A 20,651-nucleotide genomic window follows, 5' to 3' on the forward strand; every position below is an offset into this window, starting at 1 on the left:
TAGCTCCAGCTTTCTCAGTGTCTCAGATTTTCTGCTTTTCTCACTTAATAGCTTAAAATCTTTAGGTTTTGGACTGTTGGTTTGACCAAACAAGCAATAAAAAGATGTCGCATTGGGCTCTCAGAATTTGTGACAGACATTTCTGGCTATTTTCTGCTTCTGCCCTGTTGAAAAATACCTGTGTGGTTCACCCTGATCTTGATTCTAAGGCACAACATTTTCTTTCTTTTGACAACTCCTTTAACTCCAATGTTCCTCTTCAATTTTGTTGGTGCAGTACTTGGGTAAGAGCCATAGTGATTATCCAACTGAAGGGTATGAAGAGGTTAAACTATAAATATCTTCAAAGCCATCACATTCAAGGAATGTGGGCATTTTCTTTATGCGTCATGCCAAATTCATCCCTCTGACTGCTTGCCGTGCATGTGAGTCAATCATTTCTTAATTGATGCTTAATTGGATGCATTAGCTGTGCAGTGGTTTGTTACATATGGTTTGCTTTTGAAGTTAAATCAGACAAATATGCCAATGACTTTCTGCATCAATTTGAAATGGTAATTACTGTCTAATGAATATGCTGAATAGATGCCTACATTCTGGTGTGTGCATATTACTTATTTAATTTATTTATCATTTTTAATAAGCATTCCCCAGCTGTGTTTGTAAAAGAACATTTTCTGCTGTTTGTCTTCTGCTTATTTTGGGTGAATCGCCCTGCAGTAAGACTTTTATTCTTTTGTTCTGAGGACAATGCTCAGACGCACCTTTACGATTGCGCAAGCATACGGTGAAAGAGGGAGCCCATATGCCTTAATGCAAGTTTTAACACTGCGGTAAGATGCCCACCCGAGCCTTTACGTGATGTGTGCCTGTGAAAAAGGTGCTTGTAGCCAGAACAGAGAGTCCTTTGTTTGCATGTCTGGGGTCTTCCACCGCGTACACACTGAGGTAGCAGTTTGACAAAGCCAGAAGATTGCATTACACATAACATCTTTGGGCTTTTAAAAAGAGAAAACCGCTAATCAGAAACAGCTTTAAAGGGACCGTTCACTGTATGCTTGGACACAATCTGTCCATTCAAACAAGATGTTTCCAAAGCTTGAGAATACTGTATGGTTTTTGCACAAAACGTGCATATAAACTGCACACATGGAGCTATTAGACAGTTTAATGATATTGATGTTTTTTTCCATTTGGTTCATCTTTTGAGGTTTCAGCTTATAAACAAAAAGTGTGGGTGGGTTTATTTGTTGACCAGCTTTATTGTATCTGCCCACACACAAAGCTACGAAGAGGGTAGTTTGTTGAATTAAAAATTATTAAACATCTCAATTATCCTGATTGACTGAAAATGCTGTAACGAACAATACAGATTTTAAATCATCCAAAATACCCTGGCTGCAGACCTCTGAGAAGCTGCCCATATCAAATATATTTTCAGTGATTCAAACACATGCAGGTTTATGTGCCCATTGACTGCTGATTCCCCAGTTATAAAAACAACCGAGTCAGTCACAGCTGTCTGATTGGATTTAAGAATGAGGACATCATTTACCGAAATAAGTCTTAAATGAACATCTCTCTTCCAAAAGCATGAAAAGGGTGCTTTAACAACCAGCACTGCAGCTTCTGTGTCGACTGGAAATGACATAGACGCGACACTCAAATCTCCCTCCCGTGGAAGAACATAATTTCAAACTTAATAATAAAGTGAAGATTGCAATTCAGTCATTATCCACCTACCACTCATATATATGTAAAATAATGCTGGCTGCAGTGTATATTTTTGCTGCACTGTAATAGCTTCATGAAAATGAACACAGCCAAATCCAAAATGGCTTCCTTCACCCCCCCCCACCCACCCACCCACCCACCCCCCTCCCCCAACACAAATTGTCATTTTCTATAATGGATAATAAGTGTTCTTTATTTGGATTCATATCAGGCCTGATCACTTTGAATGATCACAGACTTGTACTTGCATGTATATTTCTGTTTTAGCTGGTTTGGCTGTGTGGATGCATGTCCATGTGTATATACGTATGATTTAGAGAAATACAGTAGCTGGTTAGAGTTGGAGCTTAAAGGAGAAAACAGGCCAGTAGCAGGAAGAGGGGGAGTCATTTTATGTATGTTACTCTTCCTGTCTGTTGTGCTCTACTTGTTGCATTGTATCCCTTTGCAGTAGAGGAAGCTCAGGGGCCACTGGTCTTTGGAGAAGCAGCAAGTTTCAGCCTGTTTATGCCACTATGTTTTCTGCTTCCAGGTGTCTTGCTGAGCCATGTGTCTCTATTGATTTGGCCGGCTGTAAGAGAACAGCAGCTGATGGTCGAGATCAGAATAGAAACCTAACTTGTTGGATGCAGGCTCTCTCACTCTCTTTCTCCTCATCTGTATTTTCTGTCTGTTTTCAGGCTACGGCTCTGTCTGTTTATTTTTGTGTATTTCTTAACTCCGACGCGCCCCCCACACTCACATTCTCCGTCTTACTCTTTCTTTCTCAGTTATTTCACCCTTGTTCACCCACCCAGCCTCTTTCTCCTGAAAATGTATCGCTCTCACACACATCAGCTGAACTCCACACACGCAAACTCATTCATCCATTCACTTCACTTAATGTTTTGAAGAAAATGCACATAAAAAGTAATTAAACACAGCTCATCAAATAAAATAACTACCCTTGAAAATGTCTTTCAAGATAAGAATTTAAGTAAAGTAAGTGACTTATTTGTCTATTTTGTTCCTCACTTATTCAAATGTAAAACTTATTTTTTCAACTAAACCAAGCAAGTTGAGTAAACTAAAGAAATCAAATTTAGCCAGTAACTAAGTTATTTAGGTTTAAATATAGGTTTTCAACTATGTTTAATTCTATTTTTGTAAAGCAGTTTATCAACTACACATTTATTGTATCTGTTGCTATGCTGATAGAAGGTATATCGATCAGTGCTGATAAATGAATAAAACATCTAAAGTGGCAAAGACAAATAAGATAAATAACAAGACTCCATCAGACATTTTCAGACATTGGATCATTTTAGACCAAATGCAATGCATGCTGGGAAGTATGTCAATAAATGTTTGATACAACTTAAAGATAAAACATGTCCACTAGATATGAAGCTGAAAACAGCAGACAGTTTAGCTTTGCTAACTAAAAGTAGAAAAAAAAACCTGCAATACAAAATTTTTTCCAATTTTACTTTGCAACTTTTTTTTAAGACACTAAACAAATGAGATATAACTCATTACTAAATTAATGGGGCTTCGGAGGCGTTGGCAGATTTTATTACATTTAAACAGAGCCTGGCTGGCTGTTTCCTTTCACCGTTCCCCTTGAACAACAAAGACAGATAGATCTCTTAAAACTGTGACATGATGATGTTTTGTCATCCAACCATTAATAGAAATCCAGATGTTGTTTGGCCATTAGGACCAGCACACCCTCCATCTCTCGTCTCTCTCTATCGCCGTCCCTCTCTCTCTCTCTCCCTCTTTCTCTCTGAGTCAGAGACACCTCAGTACACCCTGGCACTGTACACCCAATGTGGGCGATGCTGATGTGAAAAGGCACCGTTACTTAATAGTGACTCACAGTGCACCATTATACCCCCACCACCACAACTGCAACACTCTCCTCACTTCACAACACTCACTCTCCCCACCAAACATCCCCTTATATTCCACTGAGTGTGCTTCTCTCTCTATCCGCTATCTGTGTTCTCTCCCTGCACGAAAAAGATGGGGGGGACATTTGAGACAAAGGATGAAAAATGAAAATTGAGGGTCTGAAAACGCCAACACACATCTCACTTCTTTGAGGCTGAACAGAGCCGCTGGCAAGGTCGCCAGAATGCGGTCGAGATACATATTGTGCGGCGTGTATTTAAATTTCAAGAGAGTGTACAATTTCCGTTTCACGAATTCAAGCTGAATTCTGTTTTCAACTCTCAACCAACACTGGGTCATTGATATGTGAAAACAATGCTGGAGGGACATCAGAAGAGCATCCGCACAACATCCACGCCCATGCTAGGAGGGATTGTACATTTCAGTTGTAACCAAGGATTGGTAGTTCTTTATGTAGGTCAGTCCATGTCAGCCAATAAGTCCAATTATCATCAGTCTCTGAAATAGAACAAGCAGTGACCTCTGCTCTGCTTTCATAGGACTGAAATGGATGGAACGATGCCACCGATAAATTATATGAGGATTCATTCAGAATAGAAAGCTATTAAAAGAGTCTAAAGTCTGTGGCAGGATGATTTTTTTTTTTTTATAAATGTTAATAGAAAGGGGTCCATGTTGATGTGAGAAGTCAACATTTTCCTTTTCCGAAGAATATGAACAGATTCCTCTTTCATCTGTCGATATCAGAGGCTTTGGAAAACATCAAAACGACCCACTGTCCCACTCTTTTTGGCGTACTCCCTCGATTCCACCTCAAATACATACCCCGCAGAAAAACAGCACTCCCCAAAAACAGCAACTTATCAGCAGCAAGAGTGCACTCAATGATTCATACACTCTTTTAAGAGAACTTGAAACCCTTGGCTCTATTTCGGTCCCGGCCTCTCTCTGTATATGCAGCACGACGGAGCGCAGGGATTTAGTAGGACTAAGTAGTTTGATATTCCTATTGGTTTTCCGCATGTATTTTCACTCTCTCTTTCCCTCTCTCTTAGTGATCTTTCTCATCATATAGAGACCAAGGTCATGGCTGATTGAAATATAATAGAAGTGTAGACATCTGGCCTAATACTGTGGGAAGTTAAATCTATTTTAATGGCCCCTGCCGCAGTGGATTCTCTCTGATGCACTCTTGCGCTTCACTGACAGTAAATCACAATGTTCTCTTATTGCCCTGACTGGAATGAGGGCATAGAGAAAGAACAATGAGGGATCCACATCATTTGTTTTCACCCCTCCCTTGCTTTTTCCTCTGCTCGGCGCTCCTCCTCTTCTCCCCTCTCTCCACTCAGTTTGCGACTCATAAAGCAAGGGGCTTAAAGAGAGTGACATCATGAAAATAAAAATAAAGGGGATTATGAGCAAGCTATTGTGCCATATGTGATTACCGGGGCTTCCATGTTCCCTTGGGGGGGATGAGTGACTACGAGACAACATATTTTATTTATTTATACGATTCTCTCTAATGAATAAGAATAGGAAATGTGTCTAAGACCACGGTATTACCGTATTTGTCAACAACAAAAAATGGAACTCAGCCTTTGGTCCCAACATTAAATAATGTTCTACTTCTCTGTTGCAGTACAAAGATCAGAGATATTTGTTCACCCTTCATCTTTGATCTATAACTGACTTCTTTTTTTATTTTCTTTCTTGAATTGAACTGACTCAAATGTGTGGCACACGGCCCTTCTTCACACCTTTTCAAAATATTTCCTTTGCGGCCGTGTTTTTAGAGTTCATGTACAATCCAGTGCAGGTCCACCCACATCTGCAATGGAGAGTCAGGTCCTTTTTACCCACCTAAATGAGATCCATTTTGATGTGACATTTGAGAGAATTACTAGTGCATGGGGGAGCAGAGAAGAGGTTAGCTCACTCCTTCGCTATTGGTTGAAGCCCGCCACAGCCCACCTGTCCTTTAGTGACGGACGCTACCTATGACCCTGAGCTACTATCGGACTTAGTGAAATGTACCACACACACACACACACACACACACACACACACACACACACACACACACACACACACACACACACACACACACACACACACACACACACACACACACACACACACACACACACACACACACACACTTCACTTATCCCAGTTCTGTCTTTCTGTCAGTCAACCCGGTGGATCTGCTATTCCTTTCTCCTTCTATTGTACCACAACGGCTGCTTTTCTTGATACATCACCCAAATGGAGTTTATTGTCGTCTCAAAGCAAGGTCAGATAGCCTCTGTGGACCCTGCAGACCATCACTGTAATGGTCACTTGTGCTGCACGCATCGGCTCAAACACTCATTGATGATGAGTTTGATTTCTGCCCTTTCTCTGCTCCGCAAGATTTATCTGTGAAGGGGAATTTTCAAATTCCCCAGAAGATGTTTAAAAGATTTACTGTTGCCATCCATCTATCTGGAGTACAGATAGTGGACATGAAAACCTTTATGTATGCATGGCCAGCTGTTGTTTGTCGCTTAAACCGTGCTGCTCTGTCATTTTTTTACAGGAAGCATATGGCTCGATGACTTTCCATATAGGACATTGTATACGCATTCAAAGTTATGGGGTTTGGTAACGCAAGGAAGATGTTCTTTTCTTTTCTGATTAGCTATTTTTAAAAGTGTTTCAGATCACAAATAAGCTGATACTATAGTAACAAAGTCCATCAAAGACAGACAGCTCTTGTCTTTGGACAATTTGCCCCCAATCAGCCATGACAGGCTCTCTGGTATACTGTGCAACATTTTCATTCTCCTCCCTTTGACGAACACATCATTGTTCCCAGATGAGCTGTCTTCCACTAAACACCTCATAGGCCCTGAATGACTCCATCACCAGGCTAATGACTTCATCTCATCTTCTCAGCCATTTGTGTCAAAAATACTTTTAGCTAAGCTGATTAATGTTTTTCCACTTACAGATAACTTAATTACTTAAGATTACTTGACAAGGTGGAGCAATGTTTGGTTTCAGAGACCATTCCACCTACAAGCTCTCATCTCAAGGTAAAATTCTGTTGTTGGCTGAACAGCATGTGTGTATTATTCTCTGAGAATGTGAACATGAATAATGTCGTGTCCATAAACTAAACAAATCAGAGAAATGTTTACATGCAAGGAAGAGGACTAAAAACTGTATGACTGGTGACTTTCTGTACTTAAATAATACATTTTGTGATACCATATTTTGCTGAATAAAAGCACATTTCAATTAAAAAAAAAACATCCAACTAAACTCGAATACAATTTTGGGATTGATGTCTCAGTATCTTAAAAATAGATGAAAAAGCAGAGTTTTACTGCTTTTTCTGTTGCACCTCTGCATGTGAATTATTTAATTTGGAACGCATAAGATCTAAAATAACTAAAATATTTGGATGTTGAAATTGGAAATACCTTACAGTTATTGACAACTATAAGAAAACAATACAAACACAGTGTGGTTAATACTCAAAATATGTAATGGCTCGTTTTTAAATAACACTACAAGTAAAAAAAAATGTAACTGTGCAATGAATAGTGTGTTGTCCAGGTCATACTGGTTGATCGACTTCGGTCACACTTGTTTTAAGTGAAACTTGATTTAAAAATAAAAATGTTTATGCAGTGCAGAAGGTTTTCTTTTTCCCTCCAAGCATGATTTGTAGTTTATACTTCACATTCCTTTTCTGCTTGGCAGTAATGTCATTAGTTTAATTTAGGTCGAGACACCTCAGATATTTATTGATTTAAAAATGCAAACATAAGTGATTTTACCTCAGGTTCAAAACAAACAGTAAATATAGTTTTATGTTTTCTTCAAATTCTTCTCACAACCAGTTTTCAGTTTCGTTTTAAGATGTTAGCGTTGAACATCAGAGGACATGCTTGTGTTGTCAGCCTGGATCTCCCATCGATAAAAACTCAACACTGATCCTATGCAGTGAATCATCTCACTCCTGTTTTTTTTTTCTCAAAGAACTGGCAAATGGTTTATGCATGATGATAGTCAATATGCCTCAGCGCAATATCTCACATCTCTAAATCATGTTAAAGATTGTGAACATTATGGTGTTTTGATGTCGAGTCACAAGTGATGTGCAAGGCTCGGTACTATCATGTTTATCAAGTTTAAAAACAGAACATTTAAAAATAATATATATGTGGAGTCTTCAAAGGTCCAAAGTAGCGTCTTTGTCCAGGAAAATGACAGATTTGCTGAAATTTCACCTCTGCAGAAGGGGGGTGAAGGTTATAGCTAGAGAAGGCTGAATCAACATTTGGCGGTTTTTTCTGACCCCTCTCTCTTTTATCCACTCTTCTCCATGTCCTGAAAGACAGTATATTTATGAATTATTTATCTGTGTTTGAAAATGTTAAACTTGTGATGTCCTTGTCCTGCGTCTTATCTCCAAGGGCATCATAAGAAGCTGTAAGGGGGGGAGAAAAAAAATAAAATCACAAAACCGATGAGAGGCGCGGCCATAAAATAGCCTCTGACAGCATTTAAATCTTGGTGCATGTACATGACAACAGTTATGTTTCATCTTGGGGAGAAAAAGTGGCCAAAAACACAGGATGCAACTATATTATTGGGTCAATCCTCAATTGTTTACGTTTACGTCCCTAGAGAAAACCTAGAGATATTTCAACAGTATTGGTAACATTTACTATTCATCTTCAATGTGGCATCTGACACATTACTGAACAAGGGGTGAAGAAACATAGCTGTGTTCATCAGAAACTGATATGTGCTGCACGTAAACATTTTTGTTCTAAAATGTAATCCAAAGTCAAATGATTGCTAAGTTAAATTTGCGCCCACAGTGGTCTAATTGCTGAAGTAGAGTAATTAATGTCCTCTCGTAAGCTTTTTTTTTGTGCTTCAACATGTTTAATTAGTCATTTATACGAAACAGGCCTCTACTCCTCTTTCATTTGATCTTTGTTGATTAGACAGGGCTACATCAGAGTACTAGTTCCCAACCTTTGTGCCTTGAAACTCATTTTAGTCAAGCAGTGCTTAACCTCTGCATGCATATACTTTATCTATGAACAGTGTCCACTTTAGTATCAGTGATTTTTCAACTAATAACACAACAGTTTTCAGCTTTAATGTTGCGTTCACAAAACCTGTAAACAGTATATGCAGTAAAGGGTTTGTGTTATGTATGCTACTTGTTTTGCCTTTTTGTTTTTGCACACCATCTATATGTCTGTATGTCATATGGTGGACTGACATTAAAGTTGAAGTCGAAGTTGAAGTAAGCACTGGTTTAGCTGTTGGTCTCTCCTTGGTGCATCACTACTAAAATACACATGTTCAACAGACAGTCACTTACCAGTCACCTGATGATCCCTCCAGCCTCAGTTTAATGTATGCATGCTTAGATATCATACTGTAGTAGTATGTGGCAGGCATTGATGCACAGATTTGCACAGATTTGTTTGTATTTTTATTTGAATTTATTCTGCAGCATATGTTTGTTAACAATAATAACAAACGACAACAGTGCTAAATGCTAGACGCCAAAGAAACAGACATTTGCAAAACTTATCAAGGGAAAAGGAATTGTCTGTGATAATATTTCTAAGCAAGCACTGAGTGTGAGTGTTATGGGAAGAGAAAACAGCACATCGCCCCCTGATAGTAAACATACTCCCTTTTATTATTATTATTTTCTCCCTAATGATAGTGCACATTATGAGACTTTTATCCTATCTTCAAGCACTGGTTCTGCTAGTGGGGACATCGTAGCTATTCCTCAACGTTTCTTGCCATTTGTTTGCTAAAAGTATTTGTTTGCAAGATGAATTGCTGCACTGGCAGGCGAGATGACAGCCTACACGAAGATGATATTGAATTGATTTCTGAAATGTTGCAGAACGGACTAGTTGATGTGTACCACGAGACATGAATAATAAAAATTCTATTAAAAAGCTCTTGAATGGCTGACACTGGAATATTATTTGTGATGATTAATTTTCCTCAGTCATTATAAAGGGGAGTTGGCATCAGATTGCCTCTGACAAAATTGCTTTTCACTCCCTGGTGAATACCCTCAGTATGCTTTTTGAGAGCACAAAATCATATTTCTCAGTGCAATATTATGTCAAGATAGGCCCTGAAAAAGACACTGCTCATGTATCACCTTATTAGTACCAAAAAGTCTGTGCTGTTTCAACTGCCGCGGGGTCATTTGGATATTCTGCATACGTTTTAGAATGAGGAAGTTTGTTTAGTTCAGTGTTTCTGTTTCTAAAAATATGATTGGCATTATAATTATGAGATTACAGAATGGCCACTAAGTGACTGTCAGTGGTGTTTTTCCACGTAATAAAATTGATTAACTGTATTTTAAAGGCGTACAGGCTGACAGTTTGTTGCTTCAAAGCTGTCAAGACTTCTGAAGCAACTTCTTCTGTCCACCAGCTGTTCTTGTCTAACTGTCTAACTAATTAATTGGCTGTGCACATTTGTGTTGAATAAATTCTTTACACTTTTGTAAGCGCAACAATTTGCATTTATAATTACTTTTATTTTCAGCAAAACAGACTGTATTGCCTGCTGCAGTTCAGTGTCTGAGTGCAGCAAACACAAATCCAAACAACAAAAATCAACAGGTGCATTTAAAAGCTAATTATGACGCTTTTTAATTACTCTGGAACATCTTTTGTTTGCTGCTTCTTTCCTGGATTGTTGTTGAAGTTCATTTTGCCATTAAAATGTTGCATACGATTGTAACATGGTTGTCTGATGGGATTTTCTTTGTACTTGTTTTTCCTTGAGATTCAAGTGTCTATATGTGCTTACTATTTTATTTAAGTGTGACACTGTTTTGAGATGCAGGTACAGACGTTTTTATATTGTTATGTGTTCCTGTGGATTTTTCTTGTGTGCTTCCTCCCATGTTTCACAGATAAGCAAATTACTGTAGACTCCAAAATGCTCATATAAACAGTATGAAAGTATTTCTGTGACCTGTCCTGGCATTTTTCATTGTTTTTGTTAATATATGCTGGGAAAAAAATATCTTCTTGCAACCCTAAAATGTAGCAAAAAGGAGTAAATACTTTAGGTAAAGGTCACTGTGATTGTATTTTCCTCTTCTAAAAAATGTATTACTTTCTTTTTTTTCTTCTTTTTTCAGAGCTACTCCAGTCAGGGCAGAGGCAGCGGAGGAGGAGCAGGGGACGAAGACTATGAGATCCCACCGATCACACCCCCGAACCACGCCGACCCTTCTCTGCTCCATCTCATGGAGCATGAGTCAGGTTACCCCTTCCACTCCCTGCCTCACAATGGCTTGCTCAACACCTACTCCTACCCCGAGCTGCCTGCCCTCATGATGTCCAACATGCTGGGTCAGGACACTCACCTCCTCTCTGGGCCTATGCACTCGGTGAGCACATCTTCTTCTTTTTTTTGTCTGTCTCTTTTTAGCTGTGGCCCTCTGTGATCATGCAAGTCAAGCGCTGTGGTGGGCTATTAGTCTTTGCAGTCAGAGAGTTGGAAGTTAGCCAGCAAGTCAGCGCAGAGAGCATTTTGTGTGAAGGTTTCACATGTTCTTGTCATGGAAAGTTCATTTTTTAAAATACTGCAATACTGTGAAGCTCTAACCTTATATAAACAGCACTAAAACAGTCAAATGACAAATTTTTCTTTGTGCTTTATGCAACATTTATGAATACAGAGAGCTACTGCTTCCTTAACACCCAGACCTTTGCAGCAGAGCTTCTTTAATATCCATACAGCTGCACAACTCAGAGATTTCCTTGCCTTAACGTGTGCCAAGAAAGGCAGCAAGAAAGTCGGTGCTGCACATTTTCAGTCGTTATGATCGGCAAAGCAAAAAGGGATCTGAATAAGATGGGGAGAGTGGGGTGGGGGAGCAGGTTTTCAACAGAAAATCTTGATGGGGAGGGAGGGGGTATCCCTTGTCAGCTACTTTTTCTTTTCAAAAGGATTCTGAGGACCCCTATTCCCCCTTCTAGTAAAGGGACTTTCTCTTGTGTTAAACATGCTTCAGACTGAACATGTAAACACCCCCCCGGCGAACACATTCAAGTGCTTTAATCATAGGATCGAATCAGATGAATTATAGATGGCCTGTGTGGTGAATTATTCAACGTTATATACTTTCATCTGACATAAATATTACTTTTTTCTCTCTGCCCTCCATCATGAATATTTATGCTTTAATGTGAGCATCCCTGGCATTTATCCTCCGTTAATCAGGTCTTATGTGATTTTCAGAATCAAACTGCATAAGTTGCAGGCTTCGTTTTTTTTTTTTTTTTTCTGTGGGTGGTAGCTAAGGCCTCCATTAAAGCTAGTCTTCAGGATTAGGTCACAATCCATTGGCTACTGTGCTGAATATACTTGCTGCAGGAGAACGATGCTGTTGACTGGAACATTTGCAGTCAATCTACTTTTTAGTGTCGATGGATGGTTTGACAAGACTAAAATCATTTGATTAAGCTGATGATAAGATTATAACATGGATCTCTGGATGGACGTGTACAGTACATGTACAATTGAAGCTTTATATGATGTCCATGCACAAGCATATGTAGCAAAGCAGCCCTGCTTGGCCAGTAACATTTTAGAGGCAAACAGAGAAGGAGGGCCTGCTTCTTAAACAGCTTTTGTTTCACCTTTGCAATTATTTATTTTCAAATAGCCCTTCAGGGTAATGTTCCATTTTCTTATTTCACACCCCCTTTTCTCATAAATGAACCGTCATTGCAATAAATCACTGCACAAACAGAGACTTGCACACACCGTGAAAGGTCCAAAGATTTATGTAACACATTCATGTTTCCCACTTCCACATTTTAGTACTACTCTAGCAGAGGCTGGCTAATAATAGCTGCTATTAATATTTCTTGTTGCCTAGCAACCCCAGCAAGTAATAGCTTACTCTGGAAAAATAGATGACCGATAAGGAAGAAGGAGGGGGGGCTGGTGGGGTTGGAGTGGGGGGATTCAATTCATTTATTATCTCCTGGGACAAGAGGAGCTTATTTCTGAGGCTGAGGAATAGGAAAGTAGGCCGTATATTGAGAAATATTTTAAAGCAATTGGAGATGACGTTATTTTCATTTTGGTTCCATTAGGGATGTTTCATTTGATGTTTCCCCAGCAAAGTCAATTAACCTTAATTTCATACTGATAAAGGTATAATAAGCAAGATTGAATTTATGTCTGCTGCATGCTTAAAAAATAATAAAGGTGGATGGAAATAGGCTCTCACTGTAACCAGGGTCAGAAATGAAAAGACAACCCTTCGTTGTACTGTATTGACAAAAGCCTTACAATAAACTCACAGAATTGGAGGAGATAGCTGGAAAACCAAAACGCTAATCATTCAACAGCCTTCTTTCACTGCCGCTGAAGAAGCAAATAAAAAGTCGACAGCGTTACCTTAAGGATACACTCCTCTTCAATAACATCTATCCTTCACTGCACATTTTAAACCTCCTACAAGTACAAGCTCAGCTGTAGCAACAGATACACTTCATCTCGAGGGATGTTGTTGCTGGTTTTTGTACAACATTTAGCCCAAGGCTAAAGCTCTGTAAACTTCTCCCTGCTTTGGGATTCTCTTTTTCAGCTCACATCGATCCTACAGCAAACAGAGTTAAATCATTACAAGATTGAGAGCAGCGGACTGACCATCATCATGCTGCATGGGCACATTAATTTGCTTCAGTCTTTCTTCCTTGTAGCATTAGTCTGTAATTTCTCCTCACTTAGAGTTGACTAGCTTTATAATAATCTTGAGATTTCTGACCTGCAGAAAGGCATATGTCTCTGCAAGAGCTCTGTTTTTCCTGCTAAATTTATTCTGGCAACTTCCTCTTATCTAATTTTGACTCCACAGGCAGCTGAAAATATTACCTGGTACATTAAAAAGATGTTTAGCAGATGGGAAAAAAAACAGGTGTCAAATACAGCACATGCATTGAGTATTAGGCAAATATTTAGAGCTAGTGCATGCTTTGTTTTTTATGTTCACTTGGAAGATCTCGCACTTTGTTCAGGTGCATGGTTAGATCTTTTCTTCTGCAGTTACATGTTGTTCCTAATAGTCTTAACTGCCAGTTTTGAACCATTTCTTAGGCCTAAAATTGCACCTTTTATAAGGAAGAAGCATCAACACTTTGCGTTTTAAAAGAGAGAGCTGTCTGTCAGAAACACTCTTATATTCTCTTAACTCCTCCCCGCACCGCTGACCTACTCTTTCAGCTTCTCTAAACTAAGGCAGAAAGAGCCAAGTCTTGGATGACTGGATACTGTGAAATGTAACATGCTGTCGTGTGAATGCTCATTGCTGAGGGAGAATCCCCCTCTCACCCCAAGCTGTCAACGTTTCTGCTATCCCAGTACTCGGAGAAGAGGTGGCACCCAGGGATCTCATGTTCAACAAGCCCCCTGATCGTTCAGGTCTGGCTGATGGTACAGCGGGGGGAGATGCCAGCAAGATCTATCTCTTTGAGAAAAAAAAAATAAAGGAGCAGGGACCCTCGCCAGCAGATGGTAATGAGAGGTCGAGAAGGAGTTTGTAGAACGGCCCCAACATGGAGCCTTGAGGGGTGCCAGTGTGTTTAAATATTGAAACAGAGCACTAGTCCCTGTCTCATTACTGGTGTAATGAGGCTGGTTAAGGAGGAGGAAAGCCCCTGCTGCCAAAAAAGCAGCTGCCAGCTTCACAAGTTTACGTCACATATTCAGTCGTATGACTTCTGTGGGAATTATGTAGACTTGTGTTAAATATGTAGTTCTAGATTAATATTTTTGGCAGGGTGCTGTGTAACTAACATGCCTTTAAATTATGGCAATTTTAACATTCTTCTGTTTTTGATAGTGGCAGGTTATTGTTGATATCATGGATAATTTATGGTTTTAAATCTTTTTTAAAGTTTATTTTAAGGCTGCATCAACGTATTTGGTTCATGGTTTGTTATTTTGGCTGCTCGAAGTACAGCGAACTGAAGGACACGTTGAACCAACATATCCACAAGCAACATAAGCATTCATTAAAGTTGCAATATGTCCAATATTACAACTGCAACAATATTGTCCAACTTACTTTTTAGCTTTGTTTGGTAGTTTTGGACATGTATGTAACATAAAAACATTGATTGAGCTTTAACTTTTGAAAAAAGACCTAATTTCATCCAGAAGGCATCAATATGTGTCTGTACATTAGTGCCTATAAGTACAGTGTGTTTGCACTTTGGAACTATTTGTACAGCATATGTGTGCTCTGTATAAGTGTGTTGACCTTGTGTGTGTGTGTGTGTGTGTGCGTGTGCGCCTGTGTTTTCAGGATCAGTCTTTGTCAGAGTCACTGATTGCTACAATGTTATGTTAGCTTGACTTCATTTGACTTCATTTAATCTGCAAAAGTAAATTCATTGTGCATCACTTGGCATTTAGGACATCGACGGCATGAGAAAAGGCCATAATTATTTCAAAGCAGTGACATAAAAAACTGTACTGACATCTGTGGTTATTGACAGCACAGTGATAGTTAGATATAGGAACCAATCAAGCCATTAAAGAGATCAGTGAGTCGATCAAAAATCTTGTTTGAGGTGTGTAATATTCAAACATGAAGTCAAGAAATTAAAATGCACTGAAGAGGTGCATATGTAGGAAGTGCTCACAGTAAAATTGTGTTTATTCAGTACATAGAGTGAAATTTATTCAGTGGCCTGAGGTGCACATCTTGTACATTTGAACCTGGAAGACCAGTTTTTCCTTCTTTTTTTTTTCCAGGCCCCGTCTTCTATTTAATGAGAAGACTGTATCTAAAAAATGTAGCTGAAAATGGCAGTTTGATTTGACATGCTCAGTGTAGCTGGATTACCAGTGTTGTTTCTTTTCTTTAAAAAAAAAATTGAAACAGCAATCTTTTTTCCAGTGTAAGTTTTAGACATATCTCATATGACCTGCTTGCTCCGCTGCCTTTCACTGGGATAGATATGACATCTTGGTGACATTCCTAGATAAATCACTTTTTGTAACAGTAGAAATATTTTGTGTTGTGGCTTTCCATTTCACAAAAAGACAGATGCCCTTCAGTGCTATACTCCACAACAGGGGTGAACAATGTGTCTTGTAGTTGTCAAACGAAATGACAGAGAGATAATTGGTAGGGCACTCCTGTTTCATTTAAACATAGAGACAAATAGGCTTCCAAAGAGAATCGTGCTTTAAAAAAGTAAAGCTTTGTTTTGTGTAGCTTATTATGCAGGGTTTGGAGTGAAGTAATGAAGACGAGCATTAACGGATTGAGCATTAAAAACAAATGCACATTCATTGCAGTTCATGAATATTCATGGTACTAATTCAAATAACCTTAGGCGACTGTTACAACTGATGAATATTTAAAACAGCTTGGTCACAGAGATTTGAACACTGCATTATATCTGACTTTCTGGGATCATCATGTACAAGGGTAAACAATTAGGAATGGCAAAAACAGATTTCAGCGGTGATCAAAATAAATCTGGAAAACAATATCCCATGTTGTCCCATTAGTTACGGGCCATTGACACTCCGACAGAGAGCGTGATGACATGCAAGAGGACAACTGTGTGAAAAATTGTCAATAATCCTAATAATTGCTGAAATGATTAGTTGATTAATCAACCAGTCAATTGACAGAATATTAATTGACAGTAATTATAAAATCAAAGTCATTTATCCTTTGGAAAAAATGCTAAATTTGTGCTGGTTCAAGCCTCAGAAATGTAAGACTTTGCTGCTTTACTGTGTTTTGTTAGTTAATTGAATAGCTTTGTGGTTTGAACTGTTGGTTGGACAAACATCCAATCTTGAGATGTAACTGTAGAAAAGCTGTGATTTCACAATTTTTCTACTTGAAAACCAACTATCCACAGATTTATCAGATAAAGAAAACCATCTTCAGATTATATCTAATCATAACAGAAATATAAATAGGAATGCATTTCATTGTTCTGACCTCAAACCTTCTGAGCTGGTTCAGTCAGGAAGGGTTGAGAAGCAGGAAAGGAAAATCAGCCACAGAACCTGACAGAGCTGGACCCGTAGGCCGCCCCAACATGTTTATGTTTTCCACATTGGTTTTGCAAAAGCCTGGCATCCTTACACGCTGTGAGTAGGAGAATCCCGTTCTGGCCACTTAAAAGGGGGCCTCGGCTGCTTCCTTTGAGGGATCAGCGTGGTGACTCGTCCTCCTCACCACCACCGCAACGCTAATTAGGCCCACCACAAAGCCAGCCTGTGGGGATAATGTCCCATTATTAGAGTCATTTGTTTCAATTAACCGCTCTGTGATTCTACAATAGCACTGCGCAGCCCAGCGCAAAGAAGCCATTACTCTCGCCCAAGGAACCAATGAGGTCTGGGACGAGAGTGTTTGTAAGAAGGTTACGGATACCTGCTACTGCCAGCGGTTGAGCTGGCAGGCGCCAAATCCAGCCAAGTCATTGATGAGTTGTTTCAGCACTGGGAGAGTGGAAAAACTCCTTATTCATGTTTTCTCTAGAGCTTTTAAAGACTGTTACTTGCTCTGCTGTTACTGGGTTTGTTGGGATTTTTGATGCGTTAGACTGAGAACTGATTGAAGATTTATTCAAGGATTGTTGACTTGAGTAGGAACCGCTGAGAACTATAGGCTGCTCATGCTCTGTTTTACATGCTGAGAGCTTTGTGGCTGACTGAATTACTATTCTGCTACTGTATACTTATGGTGCTCGAGTCATTTTTAGACTGCAATCAGGTTACCCTCTGAGCACGAGGTTCTCTTTTTCTCCCCAGCTCATATATTACTCTCCTAACTCTAAAACCCTTGTTGTAAATTTAAAGTTTTGACTAATGCATTTTAATCACATCAGTGGACACAGATAGCAGATTGCTTTGACAACAATTCCCCACTGCCCTAGCTGGGAGTTGCAAAATGACAATTAGTCTAGTTCCTTCATGGCCAGCAACAAGCAACCATAGATAAAAGCTGTTTGTACTCTTTGTGCATTTAGTGCCTGCTGTTGGTCACAGCTGGAGGCTGAAAGAGCCTCCTGGTTGCAGGTTGCATAAGGCATGCGTATGAGAAATATCATGACTGCGATTTATGCCTCATGTAAAAGTCATAACTTGAAGAAACTGTGTTTATTATGTAAATGTCCTTGATATCAGTTTTAAGGTGATTGTTTAAGCAGAAAAAACAGGTGAATTATGTCTATAGAGATGAACTTATATCTTGTAACATTGCTCTTTCTAATGATTTGCATATATTTTATCAGCCACAATATTTGCACAGCAACACCTCTGTTTTTGGAAAGAAGTCCTACAAAGAGTCTTATCAACTCCAAACACTTCAGAATACAATGTTTCAGAGCACTTTTTGGTCCTTTCAACACTAGATAATGGAAACTTCGATTGATACCAAGAGGTTGCTGCCCTGTGATGCCTCTGTTGCCAGGCTCTCTCATTGGCTTTCTCCCCCCGCTGCGCAGATGTTTACAAAGAGACATCACCAGCTCACATTAAAGGGTTCAAGTTGTCCCCTCGGGCTGTTGCTATGGAAATAACCCTGCTATGGTCGCTCATTCATGTTTGATTAATTGTTTTTTCCTTTCTGTGTTGTTCGCTCGACAAAGACCTGATCATGAGAACATATCATCTTGAAAACAAACAATAGGAAAAGATGAATATGTCCAAAGCTGTTTTATTTGCACTTTGAAATTTTCTCTCTTCTCTGCTTTGACATTTTGTAGATATTCTGTGGTGATCAGATTCATTAGTGTTGTATTAATTTGATAGAGCTTTGCTTGTAAAGCCATACAATCATGAAGACTTTATATATATCGTTTTCCAGAATTACCTGGACAGAAAATAAGCATTTTGCCTTTTTTCCTCTTCTTAAATTGCACTGTGCAGTGCTGAGCTACAGCAACCCACTGGGGCCAATTAGGATGCCAGCAGAGCCAGGAAGTGCATAGCAGATGCTTTTGCCACTATTTATTAAAATCCAATCTGCGGGGGCCCCTCCAACAGCTCGTTAAACTACCGTTAATCTAATTAGCTCTCACTTGCCACTGTTTTCACCACATTACCAAATACAAGGGCCTCGACTTTGCAATTTAGGCTGATTAAGTAGGTCCAGTGCTGTTAGGCAAAGCTCGTAGGGAGGAGCTCCTCAGAGCTGTCAGTCATCCTCCACTGTCAGATAAATCATGCAGCTTAGTTCAGAAATGGCTTTGGGCTTGAGTTTGAATTAAAATATCTGCAATGGGAATGTTGGCTGAAATCAAACCCACATTGCCTGCTCAGAAATGCAACTCTGCCCGTCTGAAAACACAGACGAAACACTCCACCTCATAAAGACATTGTATGTTTGTAATGGCCTGGTACCAGAACTGGATACAAATGCCATAATGGCCTCTTTATGGATCAAGTCTATATGCTTCCCACTGATGTCCTTTCATGTCTTTTAGATCACCATCATGAATGTGCACTTCCGGTTCATTATTGTTTGGGCCGGGCTCTATTTTTATTTGATGAGTGCTGCTCCTTGGACGAGTGCCTGGTTCTACTCTGAGATCTGTGCAGCGGCTTTGACATGCAGTCCTGCTCATTGCTTACAGATGGGCGGTCTGACATGGAGCTATAATTGCTTCCAGATGAGGAGGGCACTGTATATATTTTAAGACATGTTTTAACCTATCAAACCTTCAAAGTGAACTAGATGATGGGAATACACAAAAAAAAGTCTAAAACGGGGGTGATTGTAAAATAATTGACAGGCAGCACAAGACATGAGTAAGAGTTGACTATCACATGTTGTGTAGTAATCAAACAGTTCCAGGAAACTATTTTAACAACCATCTTGAATTTTGGATTCCATTTATGGTATCTACAGGCAGTTTTAGTTTACAGAAGGGCGAACCATGCCGATTTCAAACAGCTTTGTTTACGTTCTCATCTTGCCTGCCAACATTTTGTAAGGCAACAGACCTGAGAGCACTATACACAGGTGCATTTTGAAATAGTAGTTGAAAATTATATCTAAATAATGACTAAATGCAAGTCATACAAAATAAATGTGAGACCATATTATCCCTATCCCAATTATAGTTAACTTAACAAAGACTTCCTTACTTTTTCTCAAATCCCACTTCAGCATTTTGTTCCCTTACGCTCCAAAATCATCTGAGACTAAAGTAGAGAGGACTGACAAGTTTTAAATCCATGTAGTTGTCTGGAAAACTTTGGATAGTATTCATCATTTATCATACATTTCTGTACTGCCTGCATCCTTGCAAGCTGCAGGCAACTGGATGCAAAAATGCTGTTACATTTTTAAACCTGCTGACTTTGTAGACGCTCAAACAGACATTTGCCACAGTATCATTGTGTTCTGATATTTGTGTTGCGCTGCTGCAGTTTGCCTCACTGTTGTAAATTGCAGCTTGTGGTAAAAATTGCAGAAAAATGATATGCTGCATGCTGAAATTACGTTATTCTCCCTGCTTCTGCTTTAACCATGACCATTTATCTGTTTGTTAACCCCCAAAGGCTTTGAGTCTGCAACAGCCGCACTGTTGGTGTGGAGACGTCCATGCTCATTCTGTTGAAGAGATCTATTGCACAGTACCAAATATATATATTTTATTATTAAATCTCCCTGGTAAATGTTTTTAAAGGTAAATATATTACAAAATATCAATATAAAAGAAACTGCACCTAAATATACTTTACAAGTTAGTCTAAGACTAATATTGATTCTCAAAAGCAGTTATAATAAACATTTGTATTAATATTGGATCACTTGAATAATGAACAGTGAGAATAATCTGTATATTGTAATTCCTCTCAAATCTAACGAGCATCTTTCAGCTCAAAAGTTTTTGTTCTGGCTCCAAACATTTTACTGATTTGATTGATTGTCACTGCTCTCATCAGTCTTTTTC

The 20,651-nt window shown here is 39.1% G+C and overlaps 1 protein-coding gene across 2 annotated transcripts in view; it reads left to right on the forward strand.

Moving 5' to 3' along the window:
* Positions 1 to 20,651, forward strand: part of LOC138615428 (TOX high mobility group box family member 2-like) — a 76,962-nt gene that overhangs the window by 40,438 nt on the left and 15,873 nt on the right. For both annotated transcript variants that reach the window (XM_069689072.1, XM_069689074.1), the window contains one exon: positions 10,835 to 11,086. In XM_069689072.1, the coding sequence (XP_069545173.1) occupies positions 10,835 to 11,086 (252 nt within the window). The remainder of the gene's footprint in view (positions 1 to 10,834; positions 11,087 to 20,651) is intronic.

The sequence above is a fragment of the Brachyistius frenatus genome, unplaced genomic scaffold (assembly GCF_029030835.1).
Source record: "Brachyistius frenatus isolate BFR_SWC_R1_liver_20210118 unplaced genomic scaffold, ASM2903083v1 Contig_6, whole genome shotgun sequence".
Taxonomy (NCBI): domain Eukaryota; kingdom Metazoa; phylum Chordata; class Actinopteri; family Embiotocidae; genus Brachyistius; species Brachyistius frenatus.